Source organism: Heptranchias perlo, chromosome 27 (genome assembly GCF_035084215.1).
Source record: "Heptranchias perlo isolate sHepPer1 chromosome 27, sHepPer1.hap1, whole genome shotgun sequence".
In the NCBI taxonomy this organism is placed as follows: Eukaryota; Metazoa; Chordata; class Chondrichthyes; order Hexanchiformes; family Hexanchidae; genus Heptranchias; species Heptranchias perlo.
Genome location: NC_090351.1, coordinates 14722359 through 14750283, shown reverse-complemented (window position 1 = coordinate 14750283; position 27925 = coordinate 14722359). Strand labels below are relative to the sequence as shown.

Genomic DNA, 27925 nt, shown 5'->3' with positions numbered 1-27925 from the left:
AGGTTCGATGTTTTTTATTCCGTTGGTGATTTGTAAGGCAGACCAGTGCAAGTACAGTCAGGATACTAATTAAAAAACATTTGCCTGGTTGACTATGGTGGGTCAGGACATAAGCTCTCCAATTTGTTCATTAAAAGGACTTCAAAGATTCATTCACCTTAAATCAAAACAAGTGTAGCTTATAATAATACCTCCGTTTATATAGTGCTTTATCATACAGAAACATCTAAAACACTTTACACTCATAGAACGCCCAAGTCAACGCTTTAAATCTATTTATCTGTACAAATGTTTTGACAATATCTATTACATTTCAACGGGTCTAAAGTATATAAAAAAGATAAAGATAGGTAATCATTTCAGAATGTGTTTTTTTCTTACCTGGAACTGGAAATTTACAAACATCTTCCAATTTGGCAATTCCACTCATGAATAGCAACTAAACTCTGACTGACCTCACGATGTGCTTAATTACAGGATTTAGACATTGTGATCTTAAGGGGACAGGCCATTTTAAACACAGTTCCACCTTAGCAGCAGTATATTACATTACAACACTCCTGTCAATATAAAACAATGTATCATCCAATTTACCACGTACACCATCATGAAAATCTGTTAGGAAAATAATCTTACTCAGAAGAAGAAAACAATAGTAATCTATGAAGATATATATTGCAGGACATGGCATTGTTTTGAGAAAAAGGTGCTTAGCAAACTTGCCTTTTTGGGAACTGGCATTCATTACTTCAGTGCTGATGTGATGCAATGCTATGTAGCAACAAGATTTAAATGATTGCACTGTCTTTGTAAACAAACTAAAATGGTTTCCCAAAGACACTTGTAAAGATTTTCTCATGAGAAGGGGCTCCTTTGAAAGATACACTCTCAAAAAGTTTTCAGTTCGGATTAAAATAGTTTAGTTCTGGTAAAAATAACTCTTTATAAATTGTAAGTAGTTGTACTTATACAGTGCCTTCGCCTCACATACAATGAATTACTTTGAAGGACATTGACTGTTGTCATGTAGGCGAACTCAATGGTATAGAAGGAATAACTCAAAACAAATGGATTTGACTAACAATTTTTAGTCATTTACAAAGTGACCTTGTGAAATCTGTCCCTCTCCTGTGAGTAAAGTACAGGTTTAGTGTTGTCAGATGGTTTGTAAAGCACACACGTTGTGTTAAGGGCAGCGCCTGCTCAAAGCCCAGTAATAGGGGACTCTCTGTTGGCAGGAGCTGACTCTGTCTGACTGATTCCAACACGTTTATCATTAATAATCGGCACAATGGAGGCTTTGTGTTATTTTAACATTCGCCATCATCCATCACTGTTTAACTTGACACCAGGCATCACAGGGATCTAATCCTCGGGCAGGAATGAATCGTAAAGGGTTTGAAAAAAATAAATAGTTCTTGATTGGTGCGTATGAAGACCATCCAGGGCACGGCAGTAATGTGGAAACTTGATGCCAGCTCCGGAATAGTTGGGGGCTTTCTGTGAAAGTTTACAAGGTGTAAAAGCTGTCGGTGAAAGTGAAAACGGGTTCGGGCTGACCTTTCGCTGCCCGTGTCCAGAGACACAAACACACACACGGTGTGTCCAAAATGTCAAAGCACATCAACACTGTGAGAGCATTTCAAACATCACCGCATCGGGTCTGAACTATTCTATCAAGTTATCCCTTACATTGCCCCAATTATATGGATGTCACGAAATCCATCTCCAAGTCAAGGGTGATATTATAAGTGAACTTTAAAACGGTGATAATCCAGTTATAGTGGACAAAATACGGTGAAGTTTGCTGCAGATTATTTCTGAAAGGAACTTTAAAACGACAAATACCAGTTCTTTTCCCCATTAAATAAATATTGTCTATTATTATTTCCGGGAGTTAAATATTTCCATATTGAGATAAAACAATGAGTTCAGGCTCTCCCACCTGACTGTAGCAGCTCCTCGGTCTGACAGGAGCTACTGATTCAGGAATAACAGGCGCTTGGTTCATTAGTCCATGTGGAAACTTTCATACACTCTAAGCAGATTTGCTATTTTATTCACCATTTACCACTAAGAAATGCTCAGCGAGCTTCCAAACTTGCCCCAGCGGGTTGAATGATTATATATTTTAGAAAACTAAGACTTTTTTTATTCATTCGGATCATAACTTTCAGTGAGTTCGTCACCGCTATCAGCACTCCTGGGAATAGGTGAAATCAGATTGAAGTTTTGATGCACGTCAACAGCTAAGAGTTGGATTGGATTTCTGCGCTTTCTATATATATCCCGGTGATTTCATGCCAGCGGAGACTTTAAATGCCACCTAACAGTTGGCGTTGACATACTCTTCTGCAGTTGGTGCTTGAGATAACTCGAGACTAAAAAGTCCCATTGATAATGGAGCTCTACGAAACCAACCCTTACTACTTTGCAGACCAACGCTTTTTCGACAACGAAAATCTGTTCGCCTCCCGTTTGCAGGGGTTTGAGCAGCCCGTGTACCAGGAGCGGCTGGGGACTGGTTTGTGCACCGATGTCAGGTCGTTGGAAGCCGGCTTGGAGGAGCACGTGTACCCGGTCTCGGAGCTCCAACAACAGCAACATCAACAGCAGCAGCAGCAGCAGCACTGCCCTGGCCAGTGCTTGCTATGGGCGTGCAAAACCTGTAAGAGGAAATCGGTGACCTTGGACAGGAGAAAGGCGGCTACCCTGAGGGAGAAGAGGAGGCTGAAGAAAGTGAACGAGGCTTTCGAGGCTCTGAAGCGCAGTACTTTGCTGAACCCCAACCAGAGATTGCCCAAAGTGGAGATCCTCCGCAGCGCCATCCAATACATCGAGAGGCTCCAGGCTCTGCTTGGCACCTTAAACCAGCAGGACAAACTGCACTACAGTGGCAGCAACACACGTCAAGGGGCAAGTATCCCGTGCACAGCACGAGGGATGTCCCCAAATAGCCCAGACCAGACACCACAACAACCAGGATAGTCAACCTCACAACCCTGGAGTCCTGACCAGAGCAAACCCATCAGCTGATGGAGTGGATATTGGGTTAACGGTTTGGGCTGAGTTGCTATTTCCTCTTCATCGCCCAGCTTTGCTCTGGCACCGTCTCCAGGATTGTAAAATTGCCCTTTTTAAAAAAAAAAGTTTGCATCTTGTTGGTCGTTGTGATTGTTTTACTGGCAAACCGTATTTTTTTAGAGTTAGAAAGAAAGACTTGTATTATTATAGCGCCTTTCACGACCTCGGGACGTCCCAAAGCACTTTACAACAAATTAAGTACTTTTTTGAAGTACTGTCACTGTTGTAATGTAGGAAATCCTGCTCAGGACGTTCAGGAGGGTTTAATACCTGCAGACCGGATATTAGTAGTAAACCACTCAGACCCTTAGCTCTGTGACATTAAAAAGTGACATTAATATTAGCATCAGTGATTTTGTGTAGAAATATCTGGAAAGGTTCGTTGATGGTTTTAGTCGAGATTGAATTTTAAATTTTTACTCCAATGGATTGAAATTAAATATTTTAAAACGACAATGGGACAAAAAACACTAATTTGAAAAAAAGCTCAAAGTGACGGCTCTGTCTCATGGGACAGGCAATTTAACTTAAATAAGTTAATGCACATAACTTAGAATGAATGGCTATCTGTAAATTGACACTAAATGTGCTAGTGATTCTGATGGATGCAGCAGTGAAAAGTCAAGAGAACCACTTCACAGGCGAGGCTACAAACAGGACTTGAGTAAAAGTTGGTGTGATTTTATCATAACTTGTACAAAAGACCTTACAGGGGAACAGTTACTTTGAGAAGTTTTTTTAAAAATCTGTTGAGAGAAAATAATAAACTTGAAATATTGTCACTCTACACGTAAAAAGAGTGCAGTTTCAAAGGCAGTTTGACTTTTACTATAAATACTCTCTGTAAATGCCTTCCATTACTGTAATTTTTTCCATTACTGTAATTGTAGATCGGCGTTCCCAGCGAGTGTGGATCAAACAGCGCCTCCTGCAGCCCCGAGTGGAGCAGCTCCTCTGATCACTGCAACACTCCGTGCAACAATCCGAGGGGTAGGTACACAGGCTATTTTATAGAGATCGGTGGGGAATTCTTTTATTTCCGCTGCGAGGAATCATATCACTTTCAGTAGCACCGAGCGAGTTATGGTGAACCTCCAAGATGGAAATGAAAACCTTGATATCCATGAATTATTCTGTTTATATATATATTCATTTAGTTAAACATAAAAATTAATATTTACTGTTCTTGAGAATGGGAATAAATTATACAGGGACTTGGACCTATAATTTGCATTTCACATTTGGAGCTAACGTGCGTGATAGGAGGTACATTTTTACCCAATGACCCGCCGTCTTACTATCTTGGCCAATGCGTTGTAATGTTGTGCTTTTAATTCTTCACACGACAGCCACCTTGCCATAATAGTTTCTTTTAAAAAATGGACAGACACGCACTTTGCATAAAAACTATGCGTGAAAGACAAGGACAAACCTCGTGTAAAGGATCCACCCTGGTCAGCCAGGAACAAAGCACAATCCAGTTTATAGATTTCTGCATAGATTTCATCAATATTCTTTGGCCAGCCCATCAGGAAGAACACTTCAGTAGGCAGGAAACTGAGCCACTCTTCCCCCACCAGATATCGTTGCCTGACACAGCCACCTAGCTCAGACTATTAAAATTAACCCTCTCAAACTTTGACCTTAAGTCCAACATCTGAATATCAGGTCGCTCAGGATAGCACAAGTTAACAACAACACAAGCAGGTTTGCCTCGAGAAAATTCAACTTTTACACAGATTGTGTTTTTTTAAACAGAGATGTGCTGTTCTTGTTTATATAGGTTTGTCATATTTTGTAAGAATTTTATTTGCATTATAAAAAAAATGTGTCTAATCCCCCACTGTTACTCACAACAACTTGCATTTACCTTTAAACAATGAACGATCCCATGGCAGTTCACAAGAAATAAAACTGAATAATTGAGAGAAGAGTTGGGGATATGAACAATGGAAGGGATAGGTTCCAAGGAGAATTTTGAAGGTGGTAGGAGATGTAATGAAGTGGAACAGAACTCCAGGGTGCAGGAGCATAATGACTAAATCTCTGCCATTGATGGTGGAGCAGAGGAAGAGGGAAACGCTTCCTATGGCTTGCAAAAAGCCATAGTCAGAAGAGCAGAGTGTGAGAGCTGGGTGTAGGGTTGGAGGAGCTTGCAGAGGTAAGGTGGAGCAAGGCATTGAGGGATTTGTAAACAAGGACAAAGATGTTGAAAGCAATGTGCTGAAGGATGGGATCCAGTGGAGGATGATAAGCAAACAGAATTTAGTATGAGATGGGATGCGAGCAGTGGAGTACTGAACACGTTGAAGTCTGTGTAGGCTGGAGTTTGGGAGGCAGTCAAGGAGATCATTGCAAAGGTTGAGCCTGGAGATGATGAAAGTGTGGAGGTGATGAAAGTGTGGAGGAGGATATCAGTGGCACTCGACATGGGGTGAACAATATTCTCGTGGTGGCAACAGGCACTCTTGGTGATGGACTGGACGTGGGGTTTGAAACTCAGCTCAAGTGAATAGGGTACTGAAGTTGTGCACCGTGCTGTCAGGTTCGGACAGAGTAAGCAGTCAGGAAAGGGGATAGAATGGGAGGTACAATGGTTTTGGTGGGAGCTGAAAACGATAGCTTTGGTCTTCGCAGTATTGAGCTGGAGCAACATTCAGCCAGGCAGCTGGACAGCACAGGAACAGTCATGGAGTCAAGGATGGTAGTGGAGGGCAGCAGCTGGGTATCATCAGTATATATATGGAAACTGAGCCATGCTTATAGACCATGCTGCTGACAGGCAGCATGCAGATGAGGAATAAGAGGAGGCCGAGGATGGAACCTTGGGAACGGGAGGCAAAGCCATTGCTGGAGATGCATTGGCTATGTTAGAATCAGTAGAAATGGAACCATGAAATAGCGGTGCCACAGGGGTGGACCATAGAGGAGAGGCAGTGGAGAAAGATATGATGATCAACCATACCAAAGGCCACAGAGAGGTCAAGGAATGCGAGAAGAGATAATGCAGACCAGTCAATCATAAAGATTATCATTGGAACCAATTAAGATTCATTGTTGTGATTTGAGCATCAAACCCACAGAGGACATCTTTTCCAATATTCATGTGTGGGCAGGAGCAAAATCTCAGACCTTTGTAGATACATCATTTGTCCCATGTCTGACAGCATTTCATGAGAGAAGGAAATGGCTATCTTCCAACAGGCAACAAATGTATATCACCTTCTAAATGCCAGAATTCAACACCAATCTTTCTGAGATATAAAATTTCAGATTATTAACAGACAAATGTAATAAGTGTCATTGGTTCATTATCTATGTTCCCTTTTAGATCACATACTATCTGGGAATAAGGTCCAGTCTTCTGGAGGCACCAGCTTGCGCTCTCTCTCCTCCATAGTGGACAGTATCACACCAGAGGATTCGCCAACCAGCTATTTGGAGGACAACACCCCAAACTGACCTACAGCAGATGCTCTTTCCACGCATCTTTTTATAATAGGAAGCTTTTTTTATTTTTATACATTTTTGGTGTGTGTTGTGCATAAGGTTTGATACTGTTTGTTGACTCAAAAGGGTTGTTTTATTAGAAAAAATATCATTCCTAATTCTTAAACTGTTTAAAATGGCCAATCCTTTTTATAAAGCTTTATGACCAATGTGTGCTTTTGTAACTAAAGAGTCAGAAGTCACCGATGTAAATATAAATTTCTCCTTTTTACTGTTCATTTGTTTTGAGTGAGTTTGTTATTTGGATTTTTGCTAAATTATTTTGCTTTTTACAATAAAGTTATTGTTATAAAATATTTTAACTGTTGCATTAATGGGAGAAACTATGTAAAGGAATTTATTGACTCATTTTCTAGTCAGTTTCTGTATGACTTGTACGGATGGGGAGAGGGATAATTATCGTTCTTTTTTGTAATGCCCACCCTAAAAAACAGAAACTTATTTAAAACAAATATCAAAATATACATCAAGTTCTTCTCTATCTAGCCACAAAACAGCATTTCACTTTACGTCCAATTGACCCTGAGATGAGCTTCCGACCACATATCTGCTGCATCACCAAGATCACCTATTTCCACCTACGAATCATCGCCCGTCTCTGCCCTTGCCTCAGCTCATCTGTCGCTGAAACCCTCATCCGTGTCATTGTTACCTCTAGAATTGACTATTCCAATGCTCTCCTGGCCGGCTTCCCATCTTCCACCCTCCATAAGCTAGAGCTCATCCAAAACTCTGCTGCCTGTATCCTAACTCGTACCAAGTCCCGTTCACCCATCAACCCAGTGCTTGCTGACCTACATTGGCTCCCGGTCCAGGAACGCCTCGATTTTAAAATTCTCATTCTTGGCCTCCGTGGCCTAACCCCTCCCTATCTCTGTAACCTCCTCCAGCCCTACAATCCACCGGGATCTCTGCGCTCCTCCAATTCTTGCCTCTTGCGCATCCCTGTTTTTAATTGCTCCGCCATTGGCGGCCATGCCTTCAGCTGCCTAAGTCCTAAGCTCTGGAATTCCCTCCCTACTCCTCTCTGCCTCTCTACATCTCAGTCCTCCTTCAAGATGCTCCTTAAAACCAACCTTTTTGACCAAGCTTTTGGTCACCTGTCCTAATATCTCCTTATGTGGCTCGCTGTCAAATTTTGTTTGATAACACTCCTGTGAAGTTCTACCATGTTAAAGGTGCTATATAAGTGCAAGTTGTTGTTGTCATTGTACTGTTGCTGTCTTTCCTTCTACAAGCCATCTGATAACACTACTCAGATCACCTTGTGGAACTAAACCCAAATACTTATTGCAACATAACATGTTGAGGCCTGCATGATGCCTCTTTATGTTGACCATCACTTGAATTGTACATTCCTCCTAAAGTTATTGTTGCACACTGTGTACATAGTACTTTGTTTTAATAAGCGTGTTCGAGGGAGGCCGCAATAACTTCTAAAGCCACACTTCTGCGCAATGCACTTTTATCATTAAGATCTTCTTAATAGAAACAAACTAAATTTAAAATAATATTTGCTTAATCAAACCCTGGAACCTGTGAAAAGTCAGATTTAGATTTCAATTCAATGCTACCAGTCTGTTTTTTCACTGATTTTAATAACAACTCTGTGCGTATTTAAATTTTAAATGTGCAGATTCCCTAAATCATCCATGTTGAAATCAAAACTCATTGTTTACCAGGCTCATTTGTCCAACTCATTATGCACCAGGCCGTAAAAGCTTCTTACCTCCTTCATGTCTTTCTCTCCTCCTACAATCTCCAGGCTTTTAAAACCAAATCTTAGTCTTAAGTAATCACTACTCCCTGGTTTCCCTCATATGTTCTCTTGGTGGTATCGTCACGATCGGCCTTGGCCCAGACTTTGGTTTCCTCAATTTTAAAAAAGAGGTACAGTATTATCACCAGTATTAGGAGTTAGTAGGTCTCTTCTCAATAAACAAATACTTCAGTTATTTGGAGTGCACAAAGAGTAATATAGCATGAGGTCACATAGTAACTTGAGAGTAGGTCTGTTGTATTCTGTTAATGATCACAACATCACTACACAGCAATTCAGTTTGAAAGTAACAGCACTGAAACAATAGCAGCAATATTTTGCCATCACAGCCCTGTAAAACCCTTAGTGGCATTCAGCACTTTACTTTTGAATTCCATTTGATTTCTCTTGTTCTCACTGATTGTGAGATTATCTCTATAATTTTAGATCTAGTTTATTTATTTTATTAGTGGATAAGGTAACTCGATGGATGAGTTCCATCACCGCTTGATGCTTATCTACAGAGTTCTTCAATATAAAAAAAAACCTGTTTTTCAGTTTTGCTGAAATCTTTGTTTACAGTGATCCCCCATGGAGTCCTTCACCACACGGACTGCAACGGTTCAAGAAGGCGGCTCACCACCACCTTCTCAAGGGCGATTAGGGATGGGCAATAAATGCTGGCCTTGCCAGCGACGCCCACATCCCATGAACGAATAAAAAAAAAAGTCCTGTAAACCTCCACCTCAGCCAACCTGTGGGGCATGGTGTCAGCCAGACGATACAAAAGAAAATGCCAATATTGATTTCAGTGTTGTTTCTTCTTTTAGCATCAAAATAAAGACTACATTTTGTTAAAATTGGATAGCCATGTGATGAAGGAAAGAATCCGAGAGCCTGGTCTTTAGTTGCTTCCAAGCCTTTATTCACAGAGTTTCCTCTTGCACACCCCCACTCACCCGAGCTAAGTTCTCCTATAAAAAGGATCTGAGAGTCCGCAAAGGATACCCACCACCTGAATACAATTCACCCCAATTGACACAAATCATACAATTAACACATTTCAAAGTAGCAATGTTACCTTTGTAAGGAGCAGGGTACTTTATTGATACACAAGGAAGGGTGCAGTCCCATGGACAATAATAGCATCACTGGTCACATCTAAATATTTTTTCATTCGAACTGAAAAAGACAGATAGCTGAAAACCACATTGAAAAAGCATGTCTTTCAGCCAAAAGTATTGAACATTCCTCACACAGTTAAGATTTTGGAAAGGAGTATTCTGGAAGATGTAATAAAGTACTATAATCACTCCTGTGAAGCGCCTTGGGACATTTTATTATGTTAAAGGCACTACATAAATACAAATTGTTGTTATCTCTTCCAAGAAATGTGATGGCCTAAAAACTGCCAAATTGGTGACTCCAGTCCTTTAAAATCTATGAATGCCAGTACTGTGGGAGCAGTGGCAGCAGCTGTTGCTCCAATGTCACAGAAGTATGTGTTGGTTAGCTGACCCGAGATCACGGGGACTGAAGCAGGACAGAGACCGAGGCCTCTTTATGGATTTGCGGGAGATCTGATTGTTTAAAGTGAATTCTTTTAAAAGTAAAGTACTTAAATCTCCTTACAACAAAACCACAGTCTCTGCATATCAGCAGAATATGGAAATACCAAGTTTCCAGTTCTGAAGAAAGGCTACATTGAATCGTCAGTCATTTTGTTTAAAACAGATGATGATGGACCTGCTGCATATTTCCAGCAGTTTCAGTTTTATCATATTTTTAGCATTTGCAGTTTTTTTCTGTACATATAAAAGTATCATATTGCTAAGTGTGTGTTATGTTTGGGGGAGATGTTTAAAATTCTACAATTACAAAATATTATATTAATGTTTTTATGAACTTTTATGAAAGCAACTCCAAGTCATGCAAAGTACTTCCTCCTTCACTGATTCCACCAAACAATAGCTTGCATTTATATAGCATCTATAATGTAGAAACACATCCCAAGATGCTTTACAGAAGCATAATCAAACAAAAATGGATGTTGAGCCAAAGAACGAGATATTAGGAGAGGTGACCAAAAACTTCATCAAAGATCTAGGTTTTATGGAAGGTTTTAAAGGAGGAGAGGGAGAGGTGGATGGGTTTAGTGAGGGACATACAGAGCGTAGAATTTAGATGGCTGAAAGCACTGCTGCCAATGGTGGCTGATGGGTGGGGGCTGCACAAAAGACCAGAGTCAGATGAGTTTTTGATGGGGGTTTGTCAGGCTGGACGACATTACTGAGAAAGGGGCAAAGCCATGAATGGATTTAAACACAAAGGTGACATTTTTAAATTGGAGGTGTTGGGGGACCAGGAGACAATGTGGGCCAACATGGACTGGGGTGATAGTTGAGCAGAACTTAATACAGGATAGGATACAGGCAGCAGAGTTTTGAATGAGCTGAAGCAAACATAGGGTGGCAGTTGGGAGGCCTGCCAAGAGAGAACGTGAACAGTTGCGTCTGGAGGTGACAAAGGCATGGATGAGGGTTTCAGCAGCAGATGGGCTGAAGCAGAAGTGGAGCAGGAGATGTCACAGTGGTGGAAGTAGGCAATCTTTCTGATAAAGACTATAGTCTGGTACAGCCAGAGTTAATGGCCAGTGGGGGATGGGTAGCGGGGGAGGGGATTGATGGAATCGATGGTGAGGGTATGGTGTTTGTGGCAGAGGTAATCGCCAAAGAGATGTGTTACAAATTTCAGGCCTGCCTTAGATATTCTCTCAGGTTCAGTGGTGTTGTCATTTCCTTAAGTGGTCTCATGTCTTAGGTTCAGGAGCGTGCCCATACGACCAAATATCTAATCATAGGATGGTGTAACCCAGGGGCATAACAATGGCACCCCCTTCTGATCTGAACTGGATACTATGTCTTTCACACATGTCATCATGTGAACTTCTCCATCTTTAAGCAGGAGGACTGAAAACCCTTTGGTGAGATGTGGTTGAATATGAATTGTGAAGCTGCTTTATTTTACAGACAGCAAGTGAACATACAGAGTGATAGTTATAATCAAAACTGACTTACTTCACTTAGTTTTGAACCCTTCCTCTTGAATAAGAAAAGGAATAACCAGACCACACTATCCTAAGTTAGTGAGCTAACCTAAAACGTTCTGGTCTGCTCTCTGATTCTGACCAGCTTTGAGCACAACATAGGTGAGTTATCCCTCACCAGGCTGGGCTCCTTCCCAGACGTAACTGGACTGACTGACCTTGAACATGACATTGTCTCCTTTTTTTATATCACTTCTGACCACAGGACATAGGACTATCAACAACAACAGCAACAACTTGCATTTATATAGTGCCTTTAACATAGTAAAATGTCTCAAGGCGCCACACAGGAATATTATCAAACAAAATTTGACACCAAGCCACATAAGGAGATATTAGGAAAGGTGACCAAAAGCTTGGTCAAAGAGGTAGGTTTTAAGGAGCATCTTAAAGGAGGAGAGAGAGGTAGACAGGCGGAGAGGTTCAAAGAAGGAATTCCAGAGCTTAGGGCCTAGGCAGCTTAAGGCATGGCCACCAACGGTGCAGCAATTAAAATCAGGGACGCACAAGAGGCAAGAATAGGAGGAGTGCAGACATCCAGTTGGGTTGTAGGGCTGGAAGAGGTTACAGAGATAGGGAGGAACAAGGCCATGGAGGGATTTGAAAACAAGGATAAGAATTTTAAAATCAAGGCATTCCCAGACTGGGAGCTATTGTAGGTCAGCAAGAACAAGGGTGATGGGAGAATGGGACTTGGTGCGAGTTAGGATACAGGCAGCAGCGTTTTGGATGAGCTCAAGTTTATGGAGGGTGGAAGATGGGAGAACATTGGGATAGTCGAGTCTAGAGGTGATAAAAGCATTAATGAGGATTTCAGCAGCAGATGAGCTGAGGCAGGGGCGGAGATGGGCGATATTAGAGGTGGAAGTAGGCGGTCTTGGTGACGGAGCGGATATGGGGTCGGAAGCTCATCTCAGGGTCAAATAGGAGGCCAAGGTTGCGAACGGTCTGGTTTAGCCTCAGACGGTGGCCAGGGAGACGAATGGAGTCGGTGGCTAGGGAACGGAGTTTGCAGTGGGAACCAAAGACAATGGCTTCGGTCTTCCCAATATTTAGTTGGAGGAAATTTTTGCTCATCCAATACTGTATGTCGGACAAGCAGTGTGACAAATAAAAGACAATGGAGGGGTCGAGAGAGGTGTTAGTGAGGTAGAGCTGGGTGTTGTCAGCGTTCATATGGAATCTGATGTGTTTTCGGATGATGTCGCCAAGGGGCAGCATGTAGATGAGAAATAGGAGAGGGCCAAGGATAGATCCTTGGGGGACTCCAGAGGTAACGGTGCGGGAGCGGGAAAAGAAGTCATTGCAGGTGATTCTCTGGCTATGATTGATTAGATAAAAATGGAACCAGGAACATAGGACATAGGAAGATAGGAACAGGAGTAGGCCATTTAGCGCTCGAGCCTGTTCCGCCATTCAATGAGGTCATGGCTGATCTGTGACCTAACTCCATATACCCGCCTTAGCCCCATATCCCTTTATACCTTTGGTTAACAAAAATCTATCAATCTCAGATTTAAAACGAACAATTGAGCTAGCATCAACTGCCTTTCGCGGATGAGAATTCCAAACTTCTTTGTCTGTAGAAGTGTTTCCTAACTTCACTCCTGAAAGTCCTGGCTCTAATTTTTAGGCTATGTCCCCCAGTCCTAGACTCCCCAATCAGCGGAAATAGTTTCTCTCTATCTACCCTATCAGTTTCCCTAAATACCTTGAAAACTTCGATCAAATCACCCCTTAATCTTCTAAATTCCAGGGAATACAACTCTAGTTTGTGTAATCTCTCCTCGTAATTTAACCCTTAGAGTCCAGGTTTCATTCTAGTAAATCTACGCTGCATTCCCTTCAAAGCCAATATATCCTTCCTAAGGTGCGGTGGACAGAACTGAACACAGTACTCCAGATGTGGTCTAACCAGGGCTTTGTATAGATGTAGCATAACTTCTACCTCCTTGTGTTCTAGTCCTCTAGATATAAAGGGCAGCATTCCATTAGCCTTTTTGATTATTTTCTGTACCTGTCCATGACATTTTAATGATTCATGTACATGGACCCCTAAATCTCTTTGGATCTCCACTGTTTCGAACTTTTCACCATTTAGAAAGTACTCTGATCTATCGTTTTTAGGTCCAAAGTGGATGACCTCATACTTGCCTACATTGAAATCCATCTGCTACAGTTTCGCCCATTCACTTAATCTATTAATATCTTTCTGTAATTTTATGCTTCCAGCTACACTGCTTACAACGCTGCTTATCTTTGTGTCATCGGCAAACTTGGGTGTGTGGCTTTCTGTCCCATCATCTAAGTCGTTAATAAATACAGCGAATAGTTGAGGTCCCAACACAGATCCCTGTGGGACACCACAACTCACATCCTGCCAATTTGAATAACTGCCCATTATCCCTACATCCTGTCTCCTGCCGCTCAGCTAATTTCCTAACCAGGTCAATAATTTGCCCTCAATTCCATGAGCTTCAAATTTAGCTAACAGTCTTTTATAAGGGACTTTATCGAATGCCTTCTGGAAGTCGATATAAACAACATCCATAGACATTTCCCCTGTCCACTACTTTAGTCACCTCTTCAAAAAATTCAATAAAGTTCGTCAGGCATGACCTACCCTTTACAAATCCATGCTGGCTCTCTCTGATCAGCTGAAAATTTTCAAGGTGTTCAGTCACCCTATCTTAATTCTAGTCTAGTAATTTCCTGACAACAGATGTTAGGCTAACTGGTTTATAATTCCCTGGTTTCCCTCTCTCACCTTTCTTAAATAGCGGAGTGACATGTGCAATTTTCCAATCTAAAGGAACGGTTCCTGAACTGAGAGAGCTTTGGAAAATTATAGTTGGGGCTTCTGCAATGTTCTCACCTACTTCTTTTAAAACCCTGGGATGGAAACCATCTGGTCCTGGGGATTTGACACTCTTTAGTGGCATTATTTTCATCATTACTGTTAATTTGCTTGCTTTAATTATGGTGGGTCCTTGTTCCTGATTCAAAATTAGTTTCCTTGGGGCGTCCAGCATGCTATCCTCTTCCTCTGTTGTAAATACTGATGCAAAGTAATTATTTAACATGTCCGCCATTTCCTTATTTTCATTTACAATATCTACATTATCAGTTTTTAAGGGGCCCACATTGCTCTTGACCACCCTCTTTTTCCTAATATAATTGTAAAAATGTTTTGTGTTGATTTTGATATCCCTTGCAAGTTTCTTTTCATACTCCCTTTTTGTAGCTCTTACTATCTGTTTTGTCACCCTTTGCTGTTCTTTGTATCTCTCCCTATCGCCATGATCTGTGCTATTTTTTGCATCTTTTATATGCTTTTTCTTTTAGTTTTATGTTGTCCCTTACCTCTTTTGACGTTCATGGCTGTTTTTCTTGGCAAGTGGAGCTCTTGCCCCTTAGAGGAATTCTTTTTTGAACACCTCCCACTGATCTTCTGTCATTTTACCCATTAACAGATTTGTCCAGTTTACTGTGGACAGTCTCTGTCTCATCCCATTGAAGTCAGCCTTACCTAAATTTAGAATCTTAGTAGCTGTTAGAGTTTCTCCCTTTCAAACATGAACTCGATCATATTATGATCGCTATTAGATAAATATTCACGCAGTTAGGCTGTTAACTAAATCTGGCTCATTACTCATTATTAAGTCTAATATGGCCTGCTCCCTTTTTGGTTCTAAGACATATTGTTGCAGAAAACTGTCCTGAATGATTTAGACTTAAATGTAGGGGGCATGATTAAGAAGTTTGCAGATGATACAAAAATTGGCCGTGTTGTTGATAGTGAGGAGGAAAGCTGTAGACTGCTGGAAGATATCAATGGACTGGTCAGGTGGGCAGAAAAGTGGCAAATGGAATTCAATCCGGAGAAGTGTGAAGTAATGCATTTGAGGAGCAAACAAGGCAAGGGAACACACAATAAATGGGAGGATACTGAGAGGTGTAGAGGAACAGAGGGACATTGGAATGCATATCCACAGATCCCTGAAGGTAGCAGGACAGTTAGATAAGGTGGTTAAGAAGGCAAACAGGATACTTTCCTTTATTAGCTGAGGCACAGAATATAAGAACAGGGAGGTTATGCTAGAACTGTATAAAACACCAGCTAGGCCACAGCTAGAGTACTGTGTACAGTTCTGGTCACCACATTACAGGAAATATGTGATTGCACTACAGAGGAGATTTACAAGGATGTTGCCAGAGCTGGAAAATTTTATCTATGAGAAAAGATTGGTTAGGCTGGGGTTGTTTTCTTTGGAACAGAGAAGGCTGAGGGGAGATTTAATTGTGGTGTATAAAATTATGAGGGGCCTAGATAGAGTGGATGGGAAGGACCGATTTCCCTTAGCAGAGAAATCAATAACCAGGAAGCATAGATTAAAAGTGATTGGTAGAAGAATTAGAGGGGAGTTGAGGAGAATTTTTTTCACCCAGTGGGGTCTGGAGCTCACTGCCTGAAAGGGTGGTAGAGGCAGAAACCCTCATCACATTTAAAGGGTACTTGGATATGCACTTGAGGTGCCGTAACCTACAAGGCTACGGACCAAGAGCTGGAAAGTGGGTTTAGACTGGATAGCTCTTTTTCAGCCGGCACTGACACGATCTGCCAAAGGGCCTCCTTCTGTGCCGTAACTTTCTCTGATTCTATGAACAAACTCAAGAAATTCACTACCTTTCTGACATGAGCTCGTCTGCTTATCCCAATCAATATGAAAGTTAAAATCCCCCATTAAAACCACGCTGCCTTTGCTACATGCTTGTCTAATCTCTGCATTTATACATTCTGCCACTTCACAGCTGTTACCAGGGGGCCTATGCACAACTCCCAATACAGTCTTAAATCCTTTTCTATTTCTTAATTGTACCCATAAAGTCTCCACTGGCTGCTTACCGCTTATTATATCCTCTCTTATCATTGAAGTAATTTCATTCTTAATCACTAAGACTACTCCTCCCCCTCTACCAGTTTCACTATCCTTCATGTAGGCTTTATAACCTGGTATATTCAATTCCCAGCTCTAACCATCTTGCCATGTCTCTGTAATGGCTGCCATTTCGTATGCGGTCCCTCCCAGCTGGACGATGGAGGAGAGGCATTGGAGGAGGATGGTGTGGTCAAACATGTCAAAGGCTATAGACATGTCGAGAAGGATGAGGATGGATAGTTTACCACAGTTGCAGTCACATAGGATGTCATTTGTGATAAGGGCCATATCAGTACGGTGGCAGGGGACGAAACCTGATTGGAGGGATTTAAACATGGAGTTGCGAGAAAGATGGGCATGGATTTGGGAGGCGACAACACGTTCAAGGACTTTGGTGAGGAAAGGGAGGTTGGAGATGGGGCGGTGGTTAGCAAGGACAGAGGGGTCAAGGGTGGGTTCAGCAATTTGCCAATAGGACTGTCAGTAATAGTAGTTACACCCCCTACCCACTACCACCAAAAGAGCATTCTCAGCAAACAGCACAGCTGGGCTCAAATGAAGAAGTCATCCTGACAATAGTAGGTATGGATGCTAACAGGAAGCCCAAGACAAGATTGAAATTAACCATTGTTCCTAGTCATTGTGTAAACAGATCTTCATTAGCCTGGCTCATTAACACACAAACTCTTCTTTTTCTCAGCATATTACTGTAAGGAGAATTCTAAACCTGTATGGACCATTTTAATTTACAAGTGACCCTAAGCTTCCGGTCGCTTGCCATTTTAATTTGCCATCCCACTCTGACCTCTCGGCCTCTTACACTGTTCCAATGAAGCGCAACGGATGCTTGAGGAACAGCATCTCATCTTTTGATTACGCACTTTACAACCTTCCGGAATCAACACTGATTTCAATAACTTCAGATCATAACCACTGCTTCCATTTTTTTCAGACAGCAGGTGCTGGTAATGGTTCTGCTCTTGCCATTTACAGCTCCTCTAGACCCATCTTTTGTTTCTTTACTTGTCCCATTACCACCTTCCTCCTTTTGCACCATCATCCCTTTTATCATTTTGTCACTCCTGCCCTCCACCCTAACAGAGACCTTCCCTTTTGTTCTTTCCTCCCCTTCCTCCACCACCCCCCCCCACCTTTCCCTGGCTCTGTACTTGCTTAAAACCTGTTAAATCTTCAACATCTTCCAGTTCTGACAAAGATTCTTCGACCTGAAACATTAACTCTGTTTCTTTCTCCACAGATGCTGCCTGACTTGCTGAGTATTTTCTGCATTTTCTGTTAATTTAAATCACATCACTTAAATGAAACTAATTTCCAAATCATTTCTGTGGAAAAATGGTCAAAAAAATCCTAAATCTGTTTTAGGAAAGATGTGAAGGCCTCAGAGAGGGTGCAGAAGAGATTTACTAGATTGGTTCCAGGGACGAGGGACTTTAGTTACGTGGATAGGCTGGAGAAGCTGGGGTTGTTCTCCTTGGAACAAAGATGGTTGAGAGGAGATTTGATAGAGGTATTTAAAATTATGAAGGGTCTAGAAGAGTAAATAGAGAGAAACTGCTCCCATTGGCAGAATCGTCAAGAACCAGAGGACATAGATTTAAGATGAATGGCAAAAGAACTAAAGGCGACATGAGGAAAAACTTTTTACGCAGGGAGTGGTTAGGATCTGGAATGCACTGCCAGAAGGAGTGGCTTTCAAAAGAGAATTGGATAAGTACTTGAAGGGAAAAAAATTGCAGGGCTACGGGGAAAGCGCGGGGAAATGGGACTAACTGGATTGCTCTTACAGACAGCCGGCACAGACTCGGCAGGCCGAATGGCCCCCTTCCATGCTGCATCCACTCTACGATTCTGTGATTCTACATATGTCCATCAGTGAGCAGCTCCATTAAATCGGTGTGGATGATTCCTGTCTGTACTACCTTTGCTAACAGTTTTTTTTTAAATGATTTCAATGGAACAAAGTAAATATTCTCTATTCAAGATAAATTCCAGGAAAATTAGCCAAAAAGAATATTGCCGATACCAAAACCCTTTGCTACCCTGAGCATAACGTAACGGTCACATGTTTTGCCGACAAAACCCTTCCAATTTGCAGTCGTTTCTTTTTATCTCTAAATCTCATTAACAAACTGGGTCAGTGATACTGCAGTATGAGGTACACGCAGCCTCCAGAAACTGTGCACCTGAAAGAGCGGCTGGTTCATATCGACGTGCTTTCTCATCCCTTGATATGACGCTGGGGATGGAGCTGTCCTTAAATCCTATGCATTGGAGGAGACTTACAAATGATGTGTAGTAGTCTGGATTCCCCAGAAGCAGAATCCTAAATCACCGGCAAAAGGGTGCGCAGAAATCTCTGCCCCTGAGACTCATGTTGTTGCAGATCTGCGACAGTTACCAGACCATGGGTGATTATAATTGGCATCACTGGCTCAGTTTTATTTTGTTATCGGATTACACTTTAATTGTTGCAGAAAGAATGGGGGGAAAGAAAAACAAAACCAATTAATGATGATCACGGGAACACTCGCATCACTCAATCATTAACCTGTGATGATATTGTACTGTAACTGATTGTTGCATTGTTTCAGGAAAATTGTACACTAGGTATGATATTTAACTAACTTCTATGGAATATGTACCCGGTTTGTTAAATGCAACTTTTATTTCCACTTGCATCTTAGATTAACAAACGATGATTAAAGCTTAGCGCCAATAATTTGTTAAAAGACACAAGATTTCTACAGTCCTAGTGATAAGATTTATTGCGCTAATCAAATCATTTTGACAGATAGTCCTGTCCCATTTGAATCCATGGGTTGTCGGTGCAGAAAGTGGCTGTATCAGATCTGTGTAAACTTGGGTCCATTTTGAGATCTACGTCCATCTTTATGTCATCTCCAACTTCAACTCCATCTCAATATCCAAGTCAACTCTGCCTCTGGGTCCAAGTCAACTCCAGCTCTCCTGGCACTTCATGTTCATTTCCAAGTCAGTACCAACATCTATATCCATTTGTGGTCATCTACACTCCATCTGCAGGTCCAAATTCATCCCCAGATCTGCTGCACTAGCTGATCTTAAGGGGCAACTCCCTTCCGGGCTTCAAACTCCGGGACCTGGATTTCTTTGTTGCATAATGGGGCTATAGGTGAATTGATAAATATAATGCAAATGCAACAAATGAAACATAGCATTTGATATTTTGCCATTTTTAATATATTCTGAATAGTTGGGGCAGTTGCATCACTTTTATTTATGCATCTGGGAGACAACACAAAAATACAGTAGGAAAAGGATTAACATAAAGGAGGGAAATCCTGGAAGAACTGTACCATTATCAAAGTTTGAGAGGGGGCTCTAAATAAAAGTCTTAAATTTAATCATGCTTAATTAGCAGGACCTTTTAATAACACTTGGTACTATTGTAGAGATATATTGTGAAGAAGGAATTAAGCAAATAAATTTAATATTTTCTTGAAATTTATAGGGGAAATTTTCAACTTTACCTGGATAGTAACCTAGCAATCTGTTGTGCCAGGTTACCACCCAGGCAGTGAAATTGAAAATTAGCCCCTATACATTTTGATCTTCACAAAAAGAAAAAAATATTGACATGCATTTATATCGCAACTTTCATGACCTCAGGACCTCTCAAAGCGTTTACAGCCAATAAAAAACTTTTGAAGTGTAGTCACTGTTGTAATACAAGAAACGCAGCAGCTAATTTACACACAGCAAGGTCTCACAAACAGCATTGTGATAATGACCATATAATCTGTTCTAGTGGTGATGGTTAATAAGAATCAATACCCTAAAATCATGTTACACTCAGTTGATTCAGTATTGAAGGGAAGAACTGCTCTGTTCAATCTCTCACCACAAAACTTTAAGAGGATTTGTCATTTACTTTACTTTGATCAAAACACTTCTATACTTCTAACTATGATGGAAATATAGAAGCAACTGTAAAGAGTTATATTAATGTTTAAAATTGTTAATTTTAGGGAGTTTTACGCTAGTTATACTATTTCAGTTTAGTGTCAACGTCCATCTGTAAGTGCACCTTTTGTCCCCTACAAACTCAAGTGTGTCCTAATCTGACCACTATCTAGGTAAATGTAACGAGTCCCAGGAATCAAATGGAGAACCCTTGTCACTGTATTCTAGTTTACAAGAATATATCATGAGCTGCTATATGATCTCCTAATCTTCAGTAGGCAGATGGACATACATTTTATCAAACTGAAGCTCAAGCTATAAACCAACAGAAGAATTTATTCAATATTAAACAGGTAAAAGAACAGCATTCTGTACAAGCAATACATTCACATTAGTTACAACCTTTACTATTCTCCTTGAAATGTCAAAACAACAAACACACACCTGATGCACTACCTCAACATAAAATTGATCTTTAAAATAAAGCTTACTTTTTAAATGGCAAAATAAACTGCCACTGATCTAGCCCGGTCTCCCTACTGGCTTCAGAATGACTGACAACTCGAATAAAATCAAGCGTAGATACATAAATCAACATCCTTTGAAGATAGATTGAATCAAAGAAGGTTAGACAGCTGTATCTCTTTTAATTACAAGAGGTTAACAGCCCTTCACACTTTATCAATTACATAGGACATTTGCCCACACACTTACATCTGACATTTACAGAAAGTTCAAAGACACTCTCTCAACTGGTCTGTATCTGACCACTATGTCAAGCTAACCAAATTAAATATAGAGTGGAATGGCTTGATTTATTGATCCATGTTAAAAATGTTGAATAACCTGTTAGATAGGTCCCCATTCATGTATAATGACACGATTGAAAACATTCAGACCAAGGTCTTCCTGAACATTATACATCTCCACTTTGTCCTGAGTTGCAAAAAATAGCCACACTGTAATGGTACTCCAGACAATTTGCAGAAACAGCAAGCAGTGACTGACCTTCATGTGCTATGTTCAACAAGAAAAAAATCTGAAAAATAATCTAACAAGACAAAAATACTTTTTTTTGTCACAGGTGTGTCTACAATTGTAAGAAAAGCTGTAATGTATAACACAGATCAGGTAAATGTAGATTTTAATGTTGTGCATCAGCTGTGGCTTTTTGATTCCTGAGAAAATGATTAGTTTTGAAATCAATCTGCTTATTAGACATTGTGGCTGGCAGTGTTGGTCTGGCATTGTTGAACACTTGTGTTGCTGAATAAAAGTAGTTGTTTTAACTGGTTGAATCCATGCCTAATTGAGATAGAGATAGAGATAGAAAGGTAGATGTGTCAGTGTAGAAAAAAATGAAGGTAACAAACAGATGCAGAAACATGGCCCAAAAAATCCCTGTGGAAATGTCCAGTTGTGGACAATGACCATGATTTCAAATACTTGCCTACATGAAGAAAACTGCCCAAGGACATTTTAATGGAGTGAGGAGTGGTCTCTGGCAGAAGGAGGAATTTAATTTACTAACTCTATGTGTGTTTTGAATGATCAGGATGGAGGTTTTATGCACAAGGCTGACTGTAATTGGTCACAAATGTAAACACTGAACAGTAACATTGGGTATTTCCCAGTTAAAATATTGATGGAAATGTTGATGAAGAAGATTAGAAGAGCTCTTACAATAAAAAGTAACAAACGTTCACAGTAAAGCTTGATGGACTCTGTCCTTATAACCATGAATGTCTCAGTTAAGGTACCATGACTTTCCATGTCATATGACTGTTCACATATTGTGGAGCTTTTTTAATCAGTTCTGTAGGTTTGGGAATGGGACTAAAATAAAATAAATGTAAGATTGTCTATGTCCCTTGAAGAGAGATGACTGGAGATTGAACAGTGTCCGTGTATTTTTAACGTGTTAGGAACTTACTAAACACTAATGGATGTCCAAGGATTGGAGGAGAAAGCCCGGCTGATGTGGATAAGCATACCCCTCAGCAGCCAGAGTTTGCGATGCATGCTTGCCGTGCTACATTTTCTTTAATTGGACTGGAAATTATTTTCCATGCCGATCTGCAGAACCACTGGAGAGCCTGTTGAGATGCAGAGAATGTTCTTACCAGACGGCAGGTGGGCCCCGTATGGAAGGGTATCATGCCCTCCCTTCAGACAGCAGTCAGTCTCCGCTGAACCTGTCGAGTCCACAACAGTCAAACTTTCACCAGGGATAGAAGCAGATCTGCCACCTTGAAGAAGAGAAAGTTGAGTCAACCGAGTTTCTGAAACCTTGAAACAACTCCAGACACGACTTAACCAAAATGCAAGTAGGTGCATAGAGGGCTTCCAATATCTACTGCAGGAAAATCAGGAGAAATAGTCTGTTTAATAATTAAAGAGTCATTGTGGATTTTAACTCCAGTTATAATTCTGCATTGACAGGAAGGTATGCTGGTATTAATAAAGATAAGTTGCATGAAGGATGAACTAAAATGTTTATTTCTTCCAGCATGGTGGATAGTGAATGTCTGTTCATTGGTTAAGGAACTGTAAATAAAGGGGAACCAATGGATGTAGTATATTTGGATTTTCAAAAGGCATTCAATAAGGTGCCACATAAAAGGTTGTTACACAAGGTAAGGGCTCACGGGGTTGGGGGTAATATATTAGCATGGATAGAGGATTGGTTAAAGGACAGAAAGCAGAGTAGGGGTAAACGGGTCATTCTCAGGTTGGCAGTCAGTAACTAGTGGGGTGCCTCAAGAAGCATGGCTTGGGCCTCAGCTGTTTACAATCTATATTAATGACTTAGATGAAGGGACCAAGTGTAATGTATCCAAGTGTGCTGATGATACAAAGCCAGGTGGGAGAGTAAGCTGTGAGGAGACACAAAGAGTCTGCAAAGGGATATAGACAGATTAAGTGAGTGGACAAAAAGGTGGCAGGTGGATATAATGTGGGGAAATGTGAGGTTATTCACTTTGGTAGGAAGAACAGAAAAACAGAATATTGTTTAAATGGTGAGCAACTATTAAATGTTGGTGCTCAGAGAGACTTGGGTGTCCTCGTACAAGGAACACAAAAAGTTCATATGCAGATATAGCAGGCAATTAGGAAAGCAAATGGCATATTGGCCTTTATTGCAAGGGGGTTGGAGTACAAGAGTAAGGAAGTCTTACTACAGTTGTACAGGGCTTTAGTGAGACCTCACCTGGAGTACTGCGTACAATTTTGGTCACCTTATCTAAGGAAGGATATATTTGGCTTGGAGGCAGCACAATGAAGGTTCACTAGATTAATTCCTGGGATGAGAGGGTTGACCTATGAGGAGAGGTTGAGTAGAATGGGCCTATACTCTCTGGAGTTTAGAAGAATGAGAGGTGATCTCATTGAAACATATAAGATTATGAGGGAGCTTGACGGTAGATGCTGAGAGATTGTTTCCCCTGGCGAGAGAGTCGAGAACTAGGGGGCATAGTCACAGGATAAGGGGTCGGCCATTCAAGACTGAGATGAGGAGGAATTTCTTCATGCAGAGGTTGTAAATCTTTGGAACTCTGTACCCCAGAAGGCTGTGGATGCTGAGTCATTGAATATATTCAAGGCTGATATGGATAGATTTTTGGACTCTAGGGGCATCAAGGGGTATGGGGATCGGGCGGGAAAGTGGAGTTGAGGTCGAAGATCAGCCGTGATCTGGTTGAATGGCAGAACAGGCTTGAGGGGCCGTATGACCTACTTCTGCTCCTATTTCTTATATTCTTATGTCTCAAAAATTGTCCATCTCTCCAAATGTACAGCGTTCAAAGGTGGGTCTCAGTCTCCAAGTTAAAGAAACTTTGTAGCAATTCAGTACATGGTTGGAGCATAAGACACAAGAAAGTTCAATGACTCAAAATTATGCGAAGTGTGGCCAATATTACATTCTTTCACCCCTCGAATATTTCCTGCTTGTAACCCGACCTCTCTCCTTCTGTAGCTAATACCTAACTCCACATCCTCATCACCTTTAGATTTGATTTTTCAAATACCCTTCTTGTGACTCTCCCCTTTACCACCCTTCATGAGCTCCAGTTAATCCAGAAATCTGTGGCCCAAATTCCCAATTTTACAAAGTCCCTACACTTCCAAAGCTCATTGGCTTCTATCTTCCAGCACACCAAATTCAAGGTCATCATTTACAAATCCCGCCATGGTCTCATGGTCATAACTTTAATGTGCCCTACTGATTGAAGCATACATAAAAGTTTGTCAAACACATAATAGAAAAATATCAATGGAGAATTCATGAGCCCTTAGTTGAGTTCATGAGCAGGATGACTCCACTTCTTCCTTACAGTATCAGTGGACTGTTGCACATATGCCTTGACTTCCCATTAAATTTTAAACAATTTTGTCTTAAGTTTAAGAGGTTGGTTGGGGGGGGGAGGGGCGGTGGGAACAAATTTTCTCATAGAAACCCTAAATAGGATAGAACCTCAACCTCCCACCAAACAATTGAAATGCTGCATGTCTAGGGTAGCAGAGAGAACTTTTGGGACAACTCCTAAATTGACTTGACATCTCATTATTATGAGTGGTATCAATGATGATGGGATGTCAAGTGCATTTAGAAGCTGCACCCCCAGTATAGTGCAGGCCAGGAAAGTACCAATCTCAGTCAGCCAGCAAAGCCGTTTGATACAATAATTGTCCTCAGCACCCATGGGCTAGTGAAGAGAAACACCAGATAGGTTACTGCTCCTGATCACTGCCGACTGATCCTTGCTGAAAAGTAGGTGCATGTGTGGATATCGGGTGAGGACGGGATTGGGCTTGAATGTGAACCCTTCCTTAGTCAAATGGCCTGACGACACTAGCTGTTCAGGTTCACATATGACAAATAACTACACAGGAATGGACCGGTGGCTGTGGAGCTGTCCGAGCAAGAGTCAGCACTTTCAGTGTAGAAGGGAAGAAAGCACAGTGCTGGTGTTATAATTAAGTTTTCTGATATGCTGATGATAAAATGATTACAACTGCTGTAGAACATGAAGCATGGAATAAGAGAATGTTTGAGTTTCTCTCTGCTTTCCTATCTCTCCCCCAGGTAACTATTATTCAGGTTACGCCTTAACTAAGAGTATCACCAAGGTATTCAACGGAGCAGCATTACAGTTGAGCCTAATGTTCACACACTTTTAGTAGGGACTGTTGAATCGTGATCAGGAGTGAGATTCCTTGCTAAGTTGTCAAGGAGTGCTCAAGGCAATTGTACCAACTCGACCAGGAACAGTTAACTCAAAACAGACCAGGGATTGAATCTGAGACCTTCCTATAAATTAGAGGACACAATTCTAAAAGGGGTACAGGAAGAGAGATCTGGGGGTATATGTGCACAGATCATTGACGGTGGCAGGGCAGGTTGAGAAAGTGGTTAAAAAAAGCATACAGGATCCTGGGCTTTATAAATAGAGGCATAGAGTACAAAAGTAAGGAAGTTATGATGAACCTTTATAAAACACTGGTTCGACTACAACTGGAGTATTGTGTTCAGTTCTGGGCACTGCACTTTAGGAAAGATATGAAAGCCTTATAGAGGGTGCAGAAGAGATTTACCAGAATGATTCCCGGGATGGGGGACTTTAGTATCTAGTATCAGTAATGGGGCCACGAAGCTACCGGATTGTCGTAAAAACCCATTTGGTTCACGAATGTCCTTTAGGGAAGGAAACCTGCCGTCCTTACACAGTCCGGCCTATATGTGACTCCAGACCCACAGCAATGTGGTTGATTCTTAATTGCCCTCTGAAATGGCCTAGCAAGCCACTCAGTTGTACAATCTCACTACAAATAGTCATAATAAAAATAAAACCAGACGGACCACCCGGCATCGGACCACTAGGCACCGGACATGACAAAGGCAAACCAAGTCCAGTCAACCCTGCAAAGTCCTCCTCACTAACATCTGGGGACTTGTGCCAAAATTGGGAGAGCTGTCCAACAGACTAGTCAAGCAACAGCCTGGCATAGCCATACTCACAGAATCATACCTTTCAGCCATAGTCCCAGACTCTTCCATCACCATCCCTGGGTATGTCCTGTCCCACTAGTAGGACAAACACACCAGAGGTGGCGGCACAGTGGTATACAGTCAGGAGGGATTGGCCCTGGGAGTCCTCAACATTGACTCTGGACCCCATGAAATCTCATGGCATCAGGTCAAACATGGGCAAGGAAACCTCCTGCTGATTACCACCTACCGCCCTCCCTCAGCTGATGAATCAGTCCTCCTCCATGTTGAGCACCATTTGGAGGAAGCAATGAGAGCAGCAAGGGCACAGAATGTACTCTGGGTGGGAGACTTCAAAGTCTAACACCAAGATTGGCTCGGTAGCACCACTGCTGACCGAGCTGGCCGAGTCCTGAAGGACATAGCTGCCAGACTGTGCCTGCGGCGGGTGGTGAGCGAACCAACACGAGCGAGAAACCTACTTCACCTCGTCTTCACCAATCTACCTGTCGCAGGTGCATCAGTCCATGACAGTATTGGTAGGAGTGACCACCGCACAGTTCTCGTGGAGACGCAGTCCCGTCTTCGCACTGAGGATACCATCCAACGTGTTGTGTGGCACTACCACCATGCTAAATGAGATAGATTCAGAACGGATCTAGCAGCTCAAAATTGGGCATTCATGAGGCGCTGTGGGCCATCAGCAGCAGCAGAATTGTATTCCAGCACAATCTGTAACCTCATGGCCCGGCATATTCCTCACTCTACAATTACCAACAAGCCAGGAGATCAACCCTGGTTCAATGAGGAGTGTAGAAGAGCATGCCAGGAGCAGCACCAGGCGTACCTAAAAATGAGGTGCCAACCTGGTGAAGCTACAACACAGGGCTACATGCATGCCAAACAGTGGAAGCAACATGGAGCTAAGCGATTCCACAACCAACGGATCAGATCAAAGCTCTGCAGTCCTGCCACATCCAGTCGTGCATGGTGGTGGACAATTAAACAACTAACGGGAGGAGGAGGCTCTGTGAACATCCCCACCCTCAATGATGGCGGAGTCCAGCACGTGAGTGCAAAAGGTAAGGCTGAAGCGTTTGCCACCATCTTCAGCCAGAAGTGCCGATTGGACAATCCATCTCGGCCTCCTCCCAATATCCCCACCATCACAGAAGCCAGTCTTCAGCCAATTTAATTCACTCCACGTGATATCAAGAAACGGCTGACTGCACTGGATACAGCAAAGGCTATGGGCCCCGACAACATCCCGGCTGTAGTGCTGAAGACTTGTGCTCCAGAACTAGCTGCGCCTCTAGGCAAGCTGTTCCACTACAGCTACAACACTGGCATCTACCCGGCAATGTCGAAAATTGCCCAGGTATGTCCTGTCCACAAAAAGCAGGACAAATCCAATCCGGCCAATTACCGCCCCTTCAGTCTACTCTCAATCATCAGCAAAGTGATGGAAGGGGTCATCGACAGTGCTATCAAGCAGCACTTACTCACCAATAACCTGATCACCGATGCTCAGTTTGGGTTCTGCCAGGACCACTCGGCTCCAGACCTCATTA

General features: G+C 41.9%; 1 protein-coding gene across 1 annotated transcript; it reads left to right on the top strand.

Annotated features, from left to right (window-relative positions):
• The first annotated feature begins 2318 nt into the window (after positions 1-2318).
• myog (myogenin) lies at positions 2319-6777 on the top strand. The gene is made up of 3 exons (XM_068007386.1): positions 2319-2916; positions 3975-4074; positions 6416-6777. The coding sequence occupies exons 1-3, from the start codon at positions 2401-2403 to the stop codon at positions 6544-6546; spliced, it is 747 nt and encodes a 248-aa protein (XP_067863487.1). The 5' UTR covers positions 2319-2400; the 3' UTR covers positions 6547-6777.
• The last annotated feature ends 21148 nt before the right edge of the window (positions 6778-27925 follow it).